This window comes from Aplidium turbinatum, chromosome 5 (assembly GCF_918807975.1).
Source record: "Aplidium turbinatum chromosome 5, kaAplTurb1.1, whole genome shotgun sequence".
NCBI lineage: Eukaryota > Metazoa > Chordata > Ascidiacea > Aplousobranchia > Polyclinidae > Aplidium > Aplidium turbinatum.
The window spans coordinates 949,979-968,775 of NC_137476.1; the positions used below are offsets into that span (position 1 = coordinate 949,979).

The following is an 18,797-nucleotide window of genomic DNA, read 5'->3' on the forward strand; positions in this document are numbered from 1 at the left end:
AATAGTAACTCTAATGTCTCTAGTGCCTACTATGCCCTTGCATGGAAGCATGACATCACTATTACTCAGAAGGACCTCGTGGCTGGTCACACTCAAATGGAGTGCGATAGCATGCACATTGCACAGTACTATCGAGTGAAAATTGGTAAACAACATTTTTACGACGAGAGATTACGAAATTATCATCCAGAATGCCAAGATCAGACCGCATCCCAACAATGTACAGAGGATGCAACACAGTGATTTTATGAAAATCGATGGATGATGGTTGTTGAGTATTAGGCCTGGAAAGAAAGCTGAAGATCCCACGGTTCATTATCTTATAGGCCGAAATCATGAAAGCAGTGGAAAGGCATTGTACAAGGTCCCATTATGTGAGGCTGCACAGTGGGAGGATCTGCCACAGCGGTCACACACAAACTTAAACGACACTACATGGATTCCTATTTTTTCAAGCCATCTTCCAATCAAATTGAGGAAATACATGATCTCCAATCTATGAAACATGTAATGCCAACATTGTGCCACTCCTTTTTTGATAATTTGCCTCATTACTGATAATTTATTCAGCTTGTCTTGCCAACTGTGAACTGTTTTTGGGCGAAATATGCAGTCTAGCATGAAATATAACTCCTATCGTTAGATTGGAGTTGCTATTAGGGATTTTCCTGTTAATTCTAGTCGTATTATCACTGTTATTATGTCACCGTTAAAAAACTCATATTGATAAAGTCAAAATATCAAATGGCCTAAGTCATGTCAGTGCATTCAGAAAATGGCCTAAGTCATGCCAGCCCATTATGGGATGCAAAATGAAAAAAATCAAAGTATACATGCTCATTGTACTCCCATCGACATGCTATTTTCGTTTAACTGTACAATAAATATGATAAAAACAACCGTGTAGACAGTTTTTTTCGATTATCTCAAAACAAGAAAAAATGAGTTACGCCATTATTTTATTAGTCTGACGATATTACGATATAAACTGACAAAGTTCGAATCTCTTGCATGTGTAACGTTATTTCTTGTATAACAACTAACAATTTTAAAAACAAACCTGCAAACTGTCAACAACAAACAAAGAATTGAAGTAATGCGTAGCCTAACTTCAAAATACAACAAAAATCGAGGCAAAAAACAATCCATTGCAGTTCATTGAGTGCTAGAATGTGATAGCCATGAGGGCACTAAGGCACAAGAATCATGCTGCACAATAGAAGCACAAAACCTTGGCTTGTAGGCGATTGACACAACATCACCCATCATATTGAGTGCACACATGAGGTGTATTACGATCTATTGAAGATGGACAGATGTAACACCGTTAATTTTTACATTTTCCATTCTCATGTACGGTTAATTGAGCAGAGCCAGTGTCAATTAGTACCCACATTTTTGTATAGATAGTTTAGTAGCTCTTGGAAGTTATACAACTTGCACTCGACGCTACAGCAAAATGAAGCAACTCATACCTAGAGTTTGTTTATGTATTTTACGCACTTTTGTCAATTTGAGAAACGAAATGGTGGAGGCCACCATGCTGTTGGTGCCTGTAATATTGAAGCAGTTGTAGTAGACATTAGACAAGTGGCCAGCGCTTAGTCTCTTTCTTAACTCTGCAATTGTGGCAAAGGTGGTCAACAGCTGCTTCTGCAGCGTTTTTGTCCTGCATCATTGCAGGCGAGTCTTTATTTCCATTCACTGACGTTTTTCTTTTTAGAAAATTTTTGTTGAACGTAATTAAGAGCGTCTTTAGCTTTTTTAATGTATGCTCTATTCATTCTATTGTTTGTTAGCTTAGATTTGTAAATTTTCTTTGTTGCTAATCTGCCTTTGTTTGGAATTCATCAACATCATTTATTTTGAACATAGAATTAATCGTGCGTTTGCACAAAAATAATAGCACGTCAAAACCATGTCCGTAAAAATAGTCCTGGCCATTGTTGTATATAGTGGTGTAGATGGGTACGAACATAGAGCATGCTTCAATGAGGTAGAACAAAGGTCGTCGTCAGCGTATGCTCAAATTCTATGAATGGAGACAAAGGACCAGATGATGACCAGATGATTTTCGCTATAAATACCAGTTCATTTGTAGTGTTATTCATTCGCAATTCAAAAGTTGTACTGAAGAGAGCTAAATGCTCGAAATCCGGATATACAACAAATTCATGTTGTGTATGAATTGGAATTAAAAGCGAATTGAAGTTCATCTGGTCCTTTGTCTCCATTCATAGAATTTGAGCATACGCTGACGACGACGAACAAAGGTTAAAAAAATGCTTTAATTGAAACGATGAGAATTAAATTGAAAAAATTAACAACAAAGTTCAATCGTATGCTCTTACACGAATTCAATAGTAACCAGGTAAAAGAAAGTAAATAATCATGTTTCCAGAGCCTGAGCAAGTTATTATTCACAACATCACAACATCAAAGAACTCACTGACGGTTTATTGGACTCATCCAGAAGGTTACGTTGAGGGATACTACATACAAATCTTACAAGGCGACTTTGTACAAGTAGGTTTACTGCATAACTTCTGATGTGCACGTTAGTAGCAAACTTAAACTTTCTGCAAAGTAAACCAGTGGATAGGTTCTTATTTGTGTTATAGCAGAGTACCTTGAGTAATTTAGTGTTTGAAAAGAAATATTTTTCTTTCATCCCTGGATGTAAATGCAGAGACTGTAGATGACAACATTGTAACTATTATAACCCTAGAAATACCATATATTTTTTCTTCAAGACTACCAAAGAGGTCAATTGACCCTAGCACTTAATATTGCTTGAAAACAAGCTCCTGGACACTTTGCAGTTGAAATAATCCTAATTTAAGTTTATCTATCTGAAATCCGTTGACAACAAAGGAATTCAATTGTGTGATCAAGCGATATTTAATTAACACTTTAGTCAGAACTAGCCTACTGTTTGATATCTGATTGAAAGGCAGTTGTTGAAAGGAGGTTTGAAAGCCGTAGTTATGGCTACGTTATAGGTCGTATACAGGCAAATAATTAATGAACAACAGATGTTTGCAATTGCTTGCTGGAAGTCAGGGATATCTATAACTACGTCGGGATGGGAAACTCTGTGGAGCTGAAAACACTTTTATACAACAATAGGGTCACTGTCCTTTGCGTCGCTGTGATAAAGGTTTACATAAGTTGACTTAAAAAAATAGCAAGTAGTAAACAGACAAGGAAAAGTGTAACAATCAATGCACCTGCCGTAAACTGTAAAGTATACACTTGCCTTGTTTGTTTATTGTGTTTGCATTCCATTTGTGTAATCATGTCGTATTTCGTTTGCTGCTAAATAAATTCAAAACCGAGTATTAGTTTTAGTTCTTATGACATCTTAAACGTATTGATTTCGTAATTACTGGCTTGGTCTGTGAATAAGTTTATAATAAAAGCCTACGACAACACATTTCACTGATTGTTGAATATTCCTCGTTTACTTCTATTCCGGTTTGCAATACGCAAAATGCTGAAGAACAGAGAATTTTTGGATTCTTTGCATTCATTTATTTTTTGATTTTTTAGATTCGTGGTTTAAACTTTTATACATCAAATAAGTTTTGATGCGAGTGAACATTTTATATTGTTATTGCGAAATTGAATTTTATACATTCTTTAGTTGATACAAAAAGTATTTTCTTTAAACAATTCTTTTATAGTCATAGTATCATGTTGACCCTACTGATGCACTGAAAAGAGTTTCCAATCCCGTAGTTATAGATATCCCTGCTGGAAGTGCTACGGGAAGCTCATTATCAGATCGAAATATTATCACTGACTGAGTAATACCACTGAGCAAGTATTAGCAGTCTTTACTGCGTAATAATTTTTTGGGTAACTATGTTTTTGGGAGCTTTTATGAAAGGAAGTAGTCGTGGGGTTCAATTGACCCCTTTGGTAGTTGGCGTAAAACTGGACAAAAATGCACCATTTTTTGATCGAATTTTTTCACTATTCATTTGGAGTGTGTCATAACCAAAATAAGAAGAATTCAAAAAATATCATGGCATTACATGGAATGACAGGAAACCAACCAAATGGATACGACAACAAACACAAATCAAAGATATCATTCAAACAATAACAAGTTTGAAGTGGAATTGGGCAGGACATATCATGCAAACAACTGACAACAGATGGACAAGAAGAGCTACTGACTGGATACCGCTTGACAATAAACGCAAAAGAAGGAAACAGAAGACAAGATGGCGAGTAGAACTCTACCAATTCGACAAACACTGGACACAAACGTGCAAAAACAGACAAAATTATAAAGATATGGGGAAGGCCTTCATCCTGCAGTGGAACAACAATGGCTGATAATGATGATGATGATAACCAAAATAAGAAGAAGTTAAAAAATATCAACTTGCTATGTTATGCATGTTTTGTTTATTTAAAAACAAACAAACCAAAAGGGGTCAATTGACCCCTTTGGGAGTGCTAGGGCTAATGTGACAAACTTAAGCGACTTTTGTTTGTAGAGTTATGAGTATAATCGTCAAACATCTCTTCCTCAGGAAAGCATTCTAAGCAATAAACAAACATCGTATGTAGCTGGTGGGCTCACACCGAAAACTGCATACGTGGTAACGTTACAATCTTTTATCATTGACATCAATGGCAGCCCAAGCCAGACCTATGCACCAGCGTCAAATCCAGTCACGACAGAACCATCTGATCCAAGTAAGACCATTTGTTGAGATGATTACATTTATATGTGGGCCTTGCGCAGTAGGGTGGAGTGAAAATAACTTTTTTGCAAAATTCAAAAACATAGCCCCCTAAAAAGTTGCTTTTGTTCATAAAAAACACATTTGTGAAAAAAAAATAAATAAAAAATAATGTCTTAATGAAGCTCAATCCACAAATCAAAGATGGCCGCCAACTTTGCTTGAAAATACAGTAAATTCACCATAACTTTGCCAATAATTGCCCAATTTTCATCATATTTCAACAAGCATTTCTCGTTCATGTTATAAAACACTAGAAATACATATGATGACAGCGTGAGCAAATTATGACGTCACCAAATCCAATATGGCCGCCAAATTCAGTTTTTCACATTTCCTATCCATGTTACACACTTCTTTTTCAATTTGCTCCAACGTTTGATAGTTATATGGTTATGCTGTCTTCTGTCGTGGGTACGATTTTTCCTCTTGATAATAGTAAATACAGATGGAAGCTTTATTTAGTATAGTATTCATCTAGAAATTAAAAATACCTTCAATAATTGCAACAGAGTAGGATAGGACGTTTAGCCGTTAAGCCCGTAGAATTAACGTTTCCAGTTCACGCCACATGGAGGCAGTCCTACATGTGAACCTTTTAGGGGACAAACCGGGAATGAAATGCGTTTGTCGCCCAAGGGCATTCTGGGAAGTCCAAGGGATAGGAATTTCATCCCAGAATGACCTGTTCAATGTAACCTTCACTGAAATTCTAAACTTTGAAATCAGCGTTGCTGTCAAACTTTGGCATTTTGCACCTGTTCTCTAATCGAGCCCTGATGAAACCATCTCTGTTATATTCTCCACAAACGGAGCCTGAAGCCTCTGTCACAAGCTTAACATGGCGTTCCACAGCCTGGTTACGACAGGGGAAACTTTCAACTGTGAGAGGACTCATCGTGAATGGATTTGTTTTGATCTTACTAATCAAATCTTCATTGCTAAGGTTCTTGGTGTGGGGAGTTTCAGTGATATCTTCGGTCTGCCAGTCAATTATTTCTTTATAATTCCTAGCGTGAAGGTTCAAGGTTGGCACTCTAAAAACTCGCACTGTACTGCTGCTGCTCTTGCGTTCTCTGGACTTCAGTATTCGCCTGAGAGCCAGTTCTCTGATACTGATGTTTTCGTCTGCCAACATTGCCAGCAGAACGTTTTCAGGGTGCGCAAAAAAGGCATTTCTCTGGATAGCATTCATAACAACTTCCTTCAGCTCATCCTCAAGATATCTGGCCTTGTCTACCATGTTGTAGACATGTTTTGCTCCATCTGTACACAAAGATGCCTTTTTAATAGAGATCCACATCGATGCATACACTTTCAAAATAAAGGTGACGACAGTCTTCAATTCTATGGACGGTGCTTCTGTTGAAATATACAACCGCAATATGCGATTTGTTAACGTCAGCCATCTTGCTTGATTAATTGTACCAGGGCATTTGAGTGAAAGGTCCAAGGAGCAACAACCTTTGCTAATAGCCAGACAGATTTCAAACAGATACTTCTGATCGGTGCTTAAGTCTTTGGGTTGCAGTATGTGCTCTAAATCACAAGGTATTTTGTCAAAATTTACCAGTGGTTGACGGTCACAGGTATGAACAGCTTTGCCGATTGGTCCAGCAAATCCATGGGGGCCAGTAGTTGGACCATCGATCTTCTGAAAAAGATACCTGAGAGGAATCTCATTTGCATGCAACAGGCAAATACACCATTGTAATGGTCTACCTAGTGACTCTTCAATTAATCGAATGACTCCCTTCTTTACACCAGTATTGACGACTGTTCCATCAGTACTAATTACATTGAGTTCATTTGTATCTACCCCCCTTTTTTCTAAATAATCTAACAACTTTGAAGCTATCTCAGCCCCTGTCCCGTTACTTTCACAAACATGCCCGAAGTAAGATGATCCTGGTTCTGCTATAATTGTTATGTGTTCCTCTGATGTTATTTTACGGTGAAATTTGCCATCAATCTCTTTTGCATTAAACATTGTCTTATCGTTTCGGCCATCAAAATATAAACCTGTAATCTTTGTGCTGGCTTCACCTGACAAAGCTGTGCGTTTCTTCATCCTTTCCAGCGAACTTTGCTTCTGTCGATCACCAAGGAGTTGCCGCCTTGAACATCAGCAAGAACAGAACTCGCTATGGCTGCCGCTGCACTATTTGAGACTCCATATCTGTCACAAATGGTTGCCATTGTTTGCAAAGATTTGGGAAAGACCTTTCTCTTCTTTGGACAGGAAGCATCTATATATGTACCACTATTGTTAGGACATTCTGTGTCACTGTTACTGTCACTAACAGTGACACAGAATGTCCTAAGCTGGGATTTTAATAACTCACCAGAGATAAGGAGAAGAATAGCGCTGGGAAGAAATGCATTTGTTGGAATGAATAGCATTTAGAAGAGCAAGGATATAAAATTAGAAACAAAAAAGAAGCTGATCAAAACTATAATATTCCCAATTGCAACTTACGGATGCGAAACATGGACAATGAACAAAACAGACAGAAGAAAAATTGACGCATTTGAATTGTGGTGTTGGAGAAGGTTACTGCGTGTTCCTTGGACAGCCAAAATAACAAACGAGAAAATTCTTGAACAAATTAAACCGGACATATCCCTAGAAGCTAGAATCGTCAGGCAGAAACTTTCATATTTTGGCCACATAATGAGAAGCAAATCAATGGAAAAAGACATCATGCTTGGTTTGGTGAGCGGAGGAAGAGGAAGGGGGCGCCCGAAAACAAGATGGCTTGACACGATTGTAAATGACAGTGGCATGGGAGTGCATGAATTGAAGGAAGCTGCGTGGGATCGAGAGATGTGGAGAAAGATGACCTATAGAGTGACCGAGAGTCGTAAACGACTGAACGGATGATGATGATGTTACTGTCACTATGATAAACCTGAGATGATGCAGACGACTGAGTTGCACAACTTCTTGGAGTCATTTCACAATGCTTTAACAATGTTCTCCTTTTGTTTCTTTTTTCTAGCTTTTGTGTTTCTGCTTTATTAATACTACCAATAATCATTTGCCTGGCATTTCGTTGATCTATCAGAAATTCCTTTTCGACATTAGGCAATTTACACTCCTTCTCACACTTGCAGTTATACAAGTTAGCACACTTGCAAGCCGAAACGTCAAATAGATGGTCAGCTTTCTCCTTGAACTTGCAAAGTCTTTCTTTGTAACTATCTTTGTCTTTATCTCGCTTCTAGTTCTTCAGAAGAAGCCTGTATTCCTTGTAGATTGAGTCCATCATTTGTTCCATCCTAAGATACGTCACAAAAGGGATTGATTTCTGGTATAAGATGAACACTTTTGAACAGGTCTGCAATACGCAATTATACCCATTGAAGAAGAGAACGTAGCTTATACGTCATGGACTTATTATAACTATAAAAAAATGAAAGAAGAAATAGTAGAAATGGTAAAAATGCAAACAAAACATAATTTGGGGGCCATATTGGATTTGGTGACGTCATAATTTGCTCACGCTGTCATCATATGTATTTCTAGTGTTTTATGACATGAACGAGGAAAGCTTGTTGAAATATGATGAAAATTGGGCAAGTATTGGCAAAGTTATGGTGAATTTACTGTATTTTCAAGCAAAGTTGGCGGCCATCTTTGATTTGAGGATTGAGCTTCATCAAGACATTATTTTTTTTATTTTTTTTAACAAATGTGTTTTTCATGAACAAAAGCAACTTTTTAGGGGGCTATGTTTTTGAATTTTGCAAAAAAGTTATTTTCACTCCACCCTATTGCGCAGTTTTTACTTTTTTATTCAAGTAGCCTACGATCTGTAAATATTTGATTGTAAACAAAATCAATACTGAACTACCATTAAACTAATTGCACCGCAAATGACATCCTTTGGCAAAATTCCGGGACTGAGAAGGCCCTCAGTAGAAGAAGATAAATCTTACCCGCCATCTTCCTCTTTTGTCACATTTTTTATTATTTTCTTAGCCACTATGAACAAAAATTCTGAAACTTACTTATTAGAGTCTATTGAACTTCTACTACATTTCATCAAATTATTTCCATTAAGAAAATATCAATACAAATATTTGACATAAATTGAAACATCGAATGCTTTGGCCTGAACCTTCTGCAGCCTTGTTTATAACTCTTAGGGAATATAAAATGAAGTTCCTAAATTATTTGCTTAATTTTTTAGTGTGTAGTAAAAATTCTTCCTAAATTTTCGAACTTTTATAATTTTCTAAACTCCTTTTAATTCTTAGAAAAATGTTTGATTCTCTTTTTGGTATTTCCATTCTGCTTTTTTGCTTAATTTTTGATGTACACTACACGCATAGTATTACAATGAACCATCATTGTCGAATGTTACTTATTCAGGTTTAGCTTGGATTGCTGGTGTTGTCGTGGGATTGCTAGCGGCAGTGGTGATTGTTGCTGGGTTGGTTTACTACCGCAAGAGGAAAACGTTTAAGCAAAATGGTGACAGGTATAAATGCTATTGCCGCTCATGGAACAACAATTTATCGAATTATTGCAGCTTTATTTTATCACAGTTGCGATTGCTATTTGTTTTATCACAACTACTTTGTGCATGGAGTTGAGCTTTGTTGACAAAAGCAATGCAAAGTTGGCCTAGCAGTGCTTTGTAGGCCTATATATTTGTGGTTAAGACCGCGAACTGTGTAGCTCACTGGATGCATCAGAACTACCTCGACCTCACACACCGTGTATTCACGCACTGAACACATCTACCCACAAACACCACGTATTCACACACTGAACACCTCCACCAACAAACAACGCGTATTCACGCACTGAACACATCCACTCACAAACAACACGTATTCACGCACTAAGCACAACCACCCACAAACACCACGTATTCAAACACTAAATACCTCCACCCACAAACACTACGGGCTTGGATTTGCGTAATAGGCAATATTCAAATGAAAGTTCGAAGATACGAAAGGTATCTAAAATTATTCTGAGCGATGCATATGATGTATCTCTGGCGACGGTGGTGCTATCCAAAATGCGTTCTCATCGGTGGTTCAGCAAACGAGCTGACGTCAAAATGCAAACCTCTTGTTACTAGAACTTCATCTCCACAGCTGGTCATGTTTTTCTGAAGTTTGTAGATTAATATTAAATATATTACAAAAAATAAGATAAAGAATAATGCAATTATTAATAAATTTTGCAATTAATAAAATATATCATTGAAAAGATGCTAAAGTCATAGAAAGGATCAAGCACTAAGGCACTTCCTCTATGAGAGGAAGTGCCTTAGTGCCTGATCCTTTCTATGACTTTAGCATCTTTTCAATGATTTGATAATGTTTTGTTTTAGCACCCAGTTCCTAGTCGTCTCTATCATTTTCACTGACCGCAATGTTTTGCAGCCTATTTGCAGCTTTGCACGATTGTGAAACCGATCTTTTGACGTAGCTTTTATAAAAATCTCCTACATAGAATTACCTTATTTAGTTTTTTTCGCTCTGTTGAGCTGTTTTCATGCTTGATTGAATGTGTTTTGCCATTTCAGTATTTCATTTGAGATTGTTAACATTTGTTCTTTTTTGGTATATAGCACTACAACTTTTGTAATACTTCGTTCAACTTTTACAATCTGAAGCTACTGCTAAACTGCTATTTAATAGAAGAAAGTTAGAAGAAATGGAATGGCGGATGTTTATGATTTATTAAGTCAACCATGTATTTATTAAAATTACACTGCTGAGTGAAGATCCGTGTTTGGCTGCGGTTGGATCTCCTATAGGAAATGAAAATGACTTTAAAAAATGAAAATGAAAGTTTTCGATACTGCAACCAGTGATATTTGGAAGGTTGGGACATTTCTTGTTGGACAAGTAGCAGATGATAGTGATGTACAAATTCGCAAAATTTATGATCTTGCTGGAATTGGAGATAACTCATTCAATGTTGGACGATTACCTATTGTTAAAGCTGATAATTTCATCTCTACTTTGATTAAATGTTTATTATAATTTATTAATAGTTGTACCGATGAGTTCTCTATGAACGAAAACCTGTTCTGCAACAAATAAATTGTAAAATGAAATTGTAATGCTGTGTGGGAAATAGCTAGTCGTCGATGGTATAAAGACTGACTTCGAGCAAAAACTTTAGTGTTTTGTGTCATTTAATAAAATATATGTAGACTTACAAGACGTTTATTTATTATTCAGATTATCACCTCCATCGAGGGTTATTGCTCCTCCAATTACGAGCCCCAAGTAAGACTGATAAAGATCGCTACAACGTTAATACAACATAACTATCTTTTGTATTTTTTATGTTTGCCATAATCCTTATATTTCCATTATTGCTACTACTCTTTTAGAGTTTATCACTATCGCCAGAAGTTGTGCACAAAGATAGCAATGATGCGGCGTTAGTTCGGCTCTCGGGTTGTGCGCTTCAGCAAACCATGTAAATTGTTGTTCTCCATTCTGCGACACATAAAGTAGTGTATAAAATAATTCGCAGACAACAACAATTTAACAAGCAGAAATCAATCTCACTGGCAGAGTGTAACAGTCGTTGAAAGCCATTGCAAGTATGCGAAACTGTCAGGAGTAAGTTTCCAAACAAGTTTCTTCAATCCAAAGATATCGAATCCCACAATTAATTAATCTAGCCCAAGGGTCTCATACACGCGGCCCACGAGGACTTTTGGTGCGGCCCACGATGCATTTTTAAACTTCGAAATGATTAATTATTACAATGCACATTTTTTCTATAGATTTAGAAAGATAAAATTCATTCTAAAATTGCTCAATAAACCTGAAAATGCCCATCAAACTTCAAACGACTGTTTTGCACTATTGTGGCCCTATTTTATTTCATGCGAGAAACTTGTATTGTTAAATCACAATCACATTGCCTATTTACTTAACTTGGTATTTACTGAAGTGGTTTACTATTTTCTACAATTTTGAAAATTGATTGCAAGATTTTTATTCTCTATAGATCTGTCTTATTATTTTCATTCCTTTTCGTTTTTCTTTGCGTTCGTATTGTGTCTTTATATCTCTTTTCTTGCGATGTAAACTTCTTGGTGTGTTCTTACTACCTTTTTTATTGCATTTTAACTACAGTATGTCATGTTATTTTGTTTATTATGTTATGCGCAGTAGCCTATTTACAAAACATCAGGATTAAAAAGGCAACTTTTCCCGAAGTAGACGATGCTTTTAGTAATACTGCCTTTGGGTTGATTTTGTCAACAGCATGATTACCACCAATATGGCAACCGTGCCATATTTTAATCTAAAAATGTATTTCAAACAAAAACTGTGTTTCTAAGTTTCTAAAATGTGGTGTCAAAACTGCTTATAGGTCAACCTTGTTTGCCATGTAAGATGAGGCCTAGCGTTTGGTTTCCAGTCCAGATGCTATTATAGCGGCGTCTACGCACAGGAGCAAGTACATTTCACAAACAGATAATAGTGTCAGTATGACACAGGTCTACCCTTTTTTATCATGGGTGTTGTTTGAAATAAAATTAGTCGTCTGTATAGCATGTATTTAGTTTGTAGTATCACATTAGTTTAAGTCTCACATTGAACATAAATAGAGAGGTAAACTATATTCATGGTGGGATGGCGCAACGGATAAGTGATTAGCTTTCGAATAATGCAAACCTGGTTTAAACTCCGACTTCAGCTGGTTGCTGAAAAACATCCCTCATTTTTACACGGGGTATAATAAATTGGATGGGCATAGTTGTTAAGGAATAAAGTATGAGATCATTTTGATCTTGCCTTAGATTGTTTATTAACCCAGGACAAAGTGTGAGTTGGCTTTTGTAACAGACTGCTACTTAACTGAGCCATCACGTGAACGTTTTATGTATAGGTTCAAAGTTTACTTTGCGAAGCGAAAGCAAATTTGTTTATTTTTTAAATCATCAATATTCATCCGCTCAAACTACTTTCACTTTAATCAATATGAGCAAAACTGAAACCATATAATTCGTGTAGTACTACTCACCAAGCCATGATCATGACGACATTATGATGGTTTTTCTAATTTAAATCTTCCTTGTGTTGTTTGTAGGGCGAAATCAAATCTGCAATTTAAATACTCATATATCCTTCTATGACATGATAATCAGTTACCAGAGATGTACGTATACGCCGCAAATTCTACGCCGTAGACTTGCGGCGTAGACTTTTTGTTAATGCTAACGCTTACGGCCACATTTTTTTGGATAATTGTCGCTTGAGGCAACGCCGTAAAGTTTTCGTGGTGTTTTAGCATTTAGCGTCAACGTATAAGCTACTTTTTAATGTATTGTTTTCGCTACAACACGCCAATACCTTCCAGCGCTGCAGTTGAAAGAATGTTTTCAATGGGCAAAGACATATTGAAACCAAAACGCAGCAAAGTGTCAGATGAACTTTCAGATGCCTGTGTTTCTTCGTGGAAATTCAAAATAAAACTTGTTTGTTTCAAGTGGTTTATACCTTGTGAATATTTGGCACTTAACAAACAAAATAAGTTTACGCTAATGTATGCGGTGACGCTGACGCCGCCAACATTTTTTACAAGTTACGTTGACGCATACGGCGTATAGATTTTCAAACGTTTGCGTTTACGCTGACGGCGTCAATATTTTTTTGTATACGCGTACATCACTGTCAGTTACGAAGTTTTATAATAACTTTACTACTTTCTCTTTGCCTCATTGTGTTGTTAACTGTTAAAATAGTTCATTCACTGTGTAACTAAAATAAATTCTTTATGTTTTATGACCCAATAATGTGGCGAACATTGTCACACGATCAATATTTTCCAGGCCAGTCGCTTCGAGAAAAGTGAAACTGAGTGAATTTGATGGTCTTGTGAATGCAATGCACGCTGACTCCAATTTGAAGTTTGCGAACGAATATCTGGTAAGTTTCTGAAACAGCTGCAATAACGCGGTTCATATCATTGTTATCTTAGCACAGTTGTAATATTATGAAGATGAACGATTTCGATCAACCCATTAAAAGCCGCCACAAGTTCCCATTGCTTTGTTTAAGTGATATTTCATCCACAAAGTTGTATTGTCATCACTTTTTTAACTTTTTAGGTATATTAAAAAACTTGGTGATTTTTGCTTTTTTGATGCATTTTTTGTTTGCTTTTTAAAAGAACACCGGCCACGTGGTAAAATTTAAATATCGCGATACCTTAACAGAAGCATGTGTTTGTTGCGGTAAAAATTTGTCAGAAGGACGTTTGAAAATTATTGAACATATTATATTCACGGTAACCATCGGCGCAGCTAGTGGGAGGTCGGTCCCCCCAGTAGGCAGTCCCCCCCCGGTCGGCAGCTTGTGGGCGGTAAAAATTTTACATGTAAACTAAAATACTTAGTAAAAATCGTTTTTGAAACCTTCAGCTCGAATTCTATTTGCTGGCTCTTATACTTCACGCAATCAGGGGTGGAAAAATCATGGTCCTCTCGAGCGGCTTGTGCTGGTTGCACAGTAGCCTATGCTTTTATTTGCTGTGATAAGGTACCGTACAAAGCAATTAATATGTAAAGCAATCAATATGTCACACTTTTTTAAACCAATGTCACACTTTTTTCACTTCCGTTGTAGCCTACTTTCACACTGCAGACTGCACAGCGCACTTGAGCCTTGCAGAATATTACCAGATGATTCCGCTCGTCATAACGGATTTCTGGTGAAACTTTTGATCTCACCGCAACACTTCTCTTCTTGAACGAATGGAAAGCTAAATTCTGCGTGTAAAGTGCAGTAAATCCAGTTTTTCAAGCTCTTGCTTTTCACTGATTCCACAGTATACTTGCCAAGCTTTTTTCACTGACACATTGATTAACTACAAAAACAGTGGCCACCACCACTTTTTCATGCGGATTCCGATTTGGAGATTAACGATGTTTTCATCAATGCGATCGACTCCGCCCATGTACTTATTGTACATCTGAATCAAATAAAGTTGAGGGATATCTATCTCATTTTTTTCACTTTAGCTTCATCGTTGTGCCATACAAAGCGGAGCAACACCTGTGCAGTTAGAAGCAAGTGTCACTATATTGTTGTAGTGCCACCTCGCAAGCAAAGTTCCTGATGGATCGAATGCATAAGAATTTGACCAACGTGGCATGTTCTTCAACTCACTTTGATCGGTCAGTGTTGTTTTGACAATACGATTACTCCGAATGGTCCCGGTTCCACCAATAATTGGCTATTTTCAGACAGGTAGCCAAGCAATGGTATCAGACCAGTGACGTGAGCTTGTACATTACGGCGTATTGAGGCGAGGGCCGGTGCAGAGGTAGTCTAGAGTCTCAGACACTTTTCTTTATTGACAATAAAAAAGCTGAAATCAGCCAAAAAAATTTGGCCATGTGGCCGGTGTACTTTGAAAAGGCAACAATAAATATAAAGCAACATAAACAAACAAAAGAAGCAAAACCTTACACAAATTAGAGTGTAGTAAGAAGCACAACATTATAGAGTGTCAAAGTATGAACAGACATTTTTCATATCTATTACTATTAGGCAATAAAACTGGCATGTTCCTCCTCACTTTATCTCTTCCGGATCTTCTCATTTTTCAACAATCTTCGAACTTTCAAAAAATCCAGAAAAAGTACACTGTTCTCAAATTGTTCTCAGGCTGTTAGCTACAATAGAAGACGGTGGAAAACAGTGACAATACCAGAAGGTGGTAAAACAATAGGAAAAAAATATAAACGGTATAAAATTGCGAGTATACGATAATAATCCGCCTTCTACACAAACGAAGTAAAAGCAAATCTTGAGCAAATGAACTGTCAATGTTTTGTAATGAATTGCCAACTTGTTGATTATGTCTCTGCACATTAAAACTATGTGCAATATCTTGTTTAAATGTCCATAAACATTTAAACAAGATATTGGCTGTACCACAATAAATATTAATTGAATTTACTTCTACAGGAATTTTTGTCAGTTGGAAGGAACCAGTCCACAGAGGCAGGAAGCTTACCTGAGAACAAGCCGAAGAACAGATTTAAAAACATTTTACCATGTAAGTTTCATCACTAGGGATACTTTAAGGCGGTGGTGTTCAAATGGCAGATCTCGATCCGGTTCCGGATCTTTTCAACTTTTTGTGTGGATCTTCCAATGTTAACGGAAAACATAGGATACCAGTGAAGCATTTGGGTTTTTGTGCTTCAGCATCCTACTTCGAAAGACTTGTCGATTTATGACCTCATTACTATGAATCAAACACAAAATGTTTGCTTGCTTGTGAAGTTTTCAGTTCTTCTTCGTCGTATGAGCTGTTCTTCCGGACTATATGTTTGGGCATGATGTCATCAGCCACTCGACAGTCTCGTCATCCAGGGCCTTCAGTCCAAGTGTTCCATGTGGTGGTTGATTGATTGGGCAGTCATGGACGACATGGTCTACTGTCTGGTCTCTGGCGCCACACTCGCATCCCGGTGAGGGAGCCAGGCCCCATCTGCACATGTCTGAACAAAAGCGACCGACGCCGGTTCGTAGGCGGTTAAGCAGGACCCACGCAAGTCTTGCGAGGGACATTCCCGGAGGGTGGGGATCGACGTCGGGTAGGAAATCACGGAGTCGGGAGGTGTTGTTTTTCCACTCCATGTTCCATGTGTAGTTCGTCCAGTGTGCCGCACTTATTCCAAGATCTTCAACGTTGTTCAGAAGCTGTAGTGGGCGGGCACAAATGGGCGTATTGATTTCAGTCGCTGCTGTTCTCAAGGTAGGTGCTGGAATGTACTGTGGAGGAGGTGGTCGGGGTCCAGTGCGAGACGAGCAAGGGAAATCATGGCTCCTTTACGACGAAGCTCAGCAGGTTGGATGCCTGCAAAGATGGGAAGGCAGTCCGTTGGAGTGGGACGCAGGTACCAGTCACAGTGCGTAGTGCGTCATTGATGGCGGTGTCAATGTGGCGGATGTGGGAGCTGCGGCACCACACTGGTGCACTGTACTGAGCGGTAGAATAGGCGAGGGCCAAGGTAGCTGTGCGAAGGTTTTTTGCATCAGCTTCCCAGCCGGAACCCGCCAGTCGCCTCAAAAGTGCAACGCACGCAGATAGTTTTTTGCGCAGTGACTCCAGGTGTAGTCGGTACGTGAGTGACCTGTCCAGGGTTACGCCGAAGTATGTGGGTTCGGCGCAGTAGGGCAGGTGTTCGTCATCGGTGGTAATGTTGATCCCACGTTTTGCTTCCTTGTTGTTTAGATGGAAGGCCGCCGACACTGTTTTTGCCTTGCTGAGCTGTAGCTTCCACTTCTGGAGATATGTTGATATAGTTGACATGTCCTGGCTTAGGTTCCTCTCCATTGACTGCCAATCTCCGGCTGGATGCAGGAGAGCCAGATCATCTGCGTAAACATACTTCCTGGAGATGGTGTCAGGCAGGTCATAGATGTAAATGTTAAAGAGGAGGTGAGCTAGGACAGAGCCCTGTGGGGCGCCGTTCCTGAGTCGACGTAGTCTACTTCGTCGGCCGCTACCGGTGGAAAGGGTAAAGCTGCGGTTTTGCACAAGTTCCATAATCATATGGACCATGTGGCTGTCAGGAAGGAAACGGAGTAGTTTGCAGGTAAGGCCGCTGTGCCATACAGTGTCGTAGGCAGCCGTGAGATCGACAAACATGGCGCCATCCTTCTTTTTTGCCGAGAAGCTGTCGTCGATGTCTTTGGTCATCAGAGTGACCTGGTCTACAGTTGATCTTCCGTGGCGAAAGCCGACTTGTTCCTGAGAGAACTGAGGGTCTATTATCGGTTCGACACGGGCGTAGATAAGTCTCTCGAGTATCTTGAAGGGAATACAGAGCAGAGAGATGGGGCGGTAGCTCTTCGGATCCCCTAGGGGCTTTTTCGGCTTTGGGAATGCAACCACTAGGGCTCTTCTCCAGATTCTTGGCATGTGCAGGTGAAGCAAGCAGCAGGAAAGGAAGTTTTTAACCAGGACCTCATAAAGGGGGCAGCTTGGAGTATTAGTTCTGGGCATAGGTGGTCAAGGCCCGGGGATTTGCCTGGCTTTAGGTGCTGGAGGGGGGAGGCAAATTCTTCTGGGGTAAACTCACCAGAGATGTTGCCTTCGACAGGTGTTGGGACATTCCAGAGGTCCGTCATTTCCTTGAGGACGGACTTGTCTGATTCACGGTCTCTCGTTCTGTGCACTCCATTTTTCACAAGTTGTGAGGTGAAGACATTTGGTGAAATGGGGCATTGGCGACGAGAGGCACGTGATCTGCCAGTGAGGTCGTTGAGTGTATTCCATGCTGTGCGGCTGGAGTGCGTGAAGTCGATTGAGTCTATGGCTTCTGTCCAGCACTTCTTCCTCTTTGAATCCAATCTTGCCAGCAGGGCTGTTGCTGAGTTGCTGGTGGCGGTGCCCTGTGGGCAACGGAGGAAGTCGCGGTAGAGACTATCGCACTCCACATCCCAGCAAGGTATGTAGCTTTTTCGTCGACCTCGTGAGATGGAGTCTTTTGCCGCAAATATGATTGCATCACAGATGTCCTGGTAGGCTTCATCCACTTTGATGGTGTGTGGGGATGGGAGGTACTGCGTAGCTTCGTTTGTGAGGAAGCTGTAGTATTCCCAATCGGCTATTCTGAAGTTCCATCGCTTGACAGGCTTGCTCGGAATAGGTGTGGCAAGCAAGGGGGGGGGGGGTGATTAGCGAGGGTTGGTGTTGAGACCTTGGGAACTTCTCTAGCACACGTCTGTCCGGCTGGCGATCATTGGGGTCATCAATTGCGAATGCCAGGTCTGGGCTCGTGCCAGTGTTCCAACGACCCGAGTGGAAGCTCGGTGCGCCCTTAGGATCGTATAAGAGGGCGAGGTTGTTGTTGGTTGCCCAAGCGGCCAGACTTTCTTCGTCGGTATTGATGGAGTTGTAGCCCCAGTCAGTGTGGTGGCAGTTAAAATCACCAGCGTAGAGGCTTGGGTGGAGGAACACTGGTATGGCTGTTGATGTTATCCGCAAAAGTGGGGGCTTGTAGACATTGACAATGTTGT

The 18,797-nt window shown here is 39.3% G+C and overlaps 1 protein-coding gene across 1 annotated transcript in view; it reads left to right on the top strand.

The window, feature by feature from the left end:
- Positions 1-18,797, top strand: part of LOC145770154 (receptor-type tyrosine-protein phosphatase H-like) — a 53,914-nt gene that overhangs the window by 23,440 nt on the left and 11,677 nt on the right. Inside the window, exons 11-16 of the mRNA XM_082581742.1 lie at positions 2,402-2,526; positions 4,548-4,713; positions 9,139-9,247; positions 10,974-11,021; positions 13,589-13,685; positions 15,732-15,822. Of these exons, the coding sequence (XP_082437868.1) occupies positions 2,402-2,526; positions 4,548-4,713; positions 9,139-9,247; positions 10,974-11,021; positions 13,589-13,685; positions 15,732-15,822 (636 nt within the window). The remainder of the gene's footprint in view (positions 1-2,401; positions 2,527-4,547; positions 4,714-9,138; positions 9,248-10,973; positions 11,022-13,588; positions 13,686-15,731; positions 15,823-18,797) is intronic.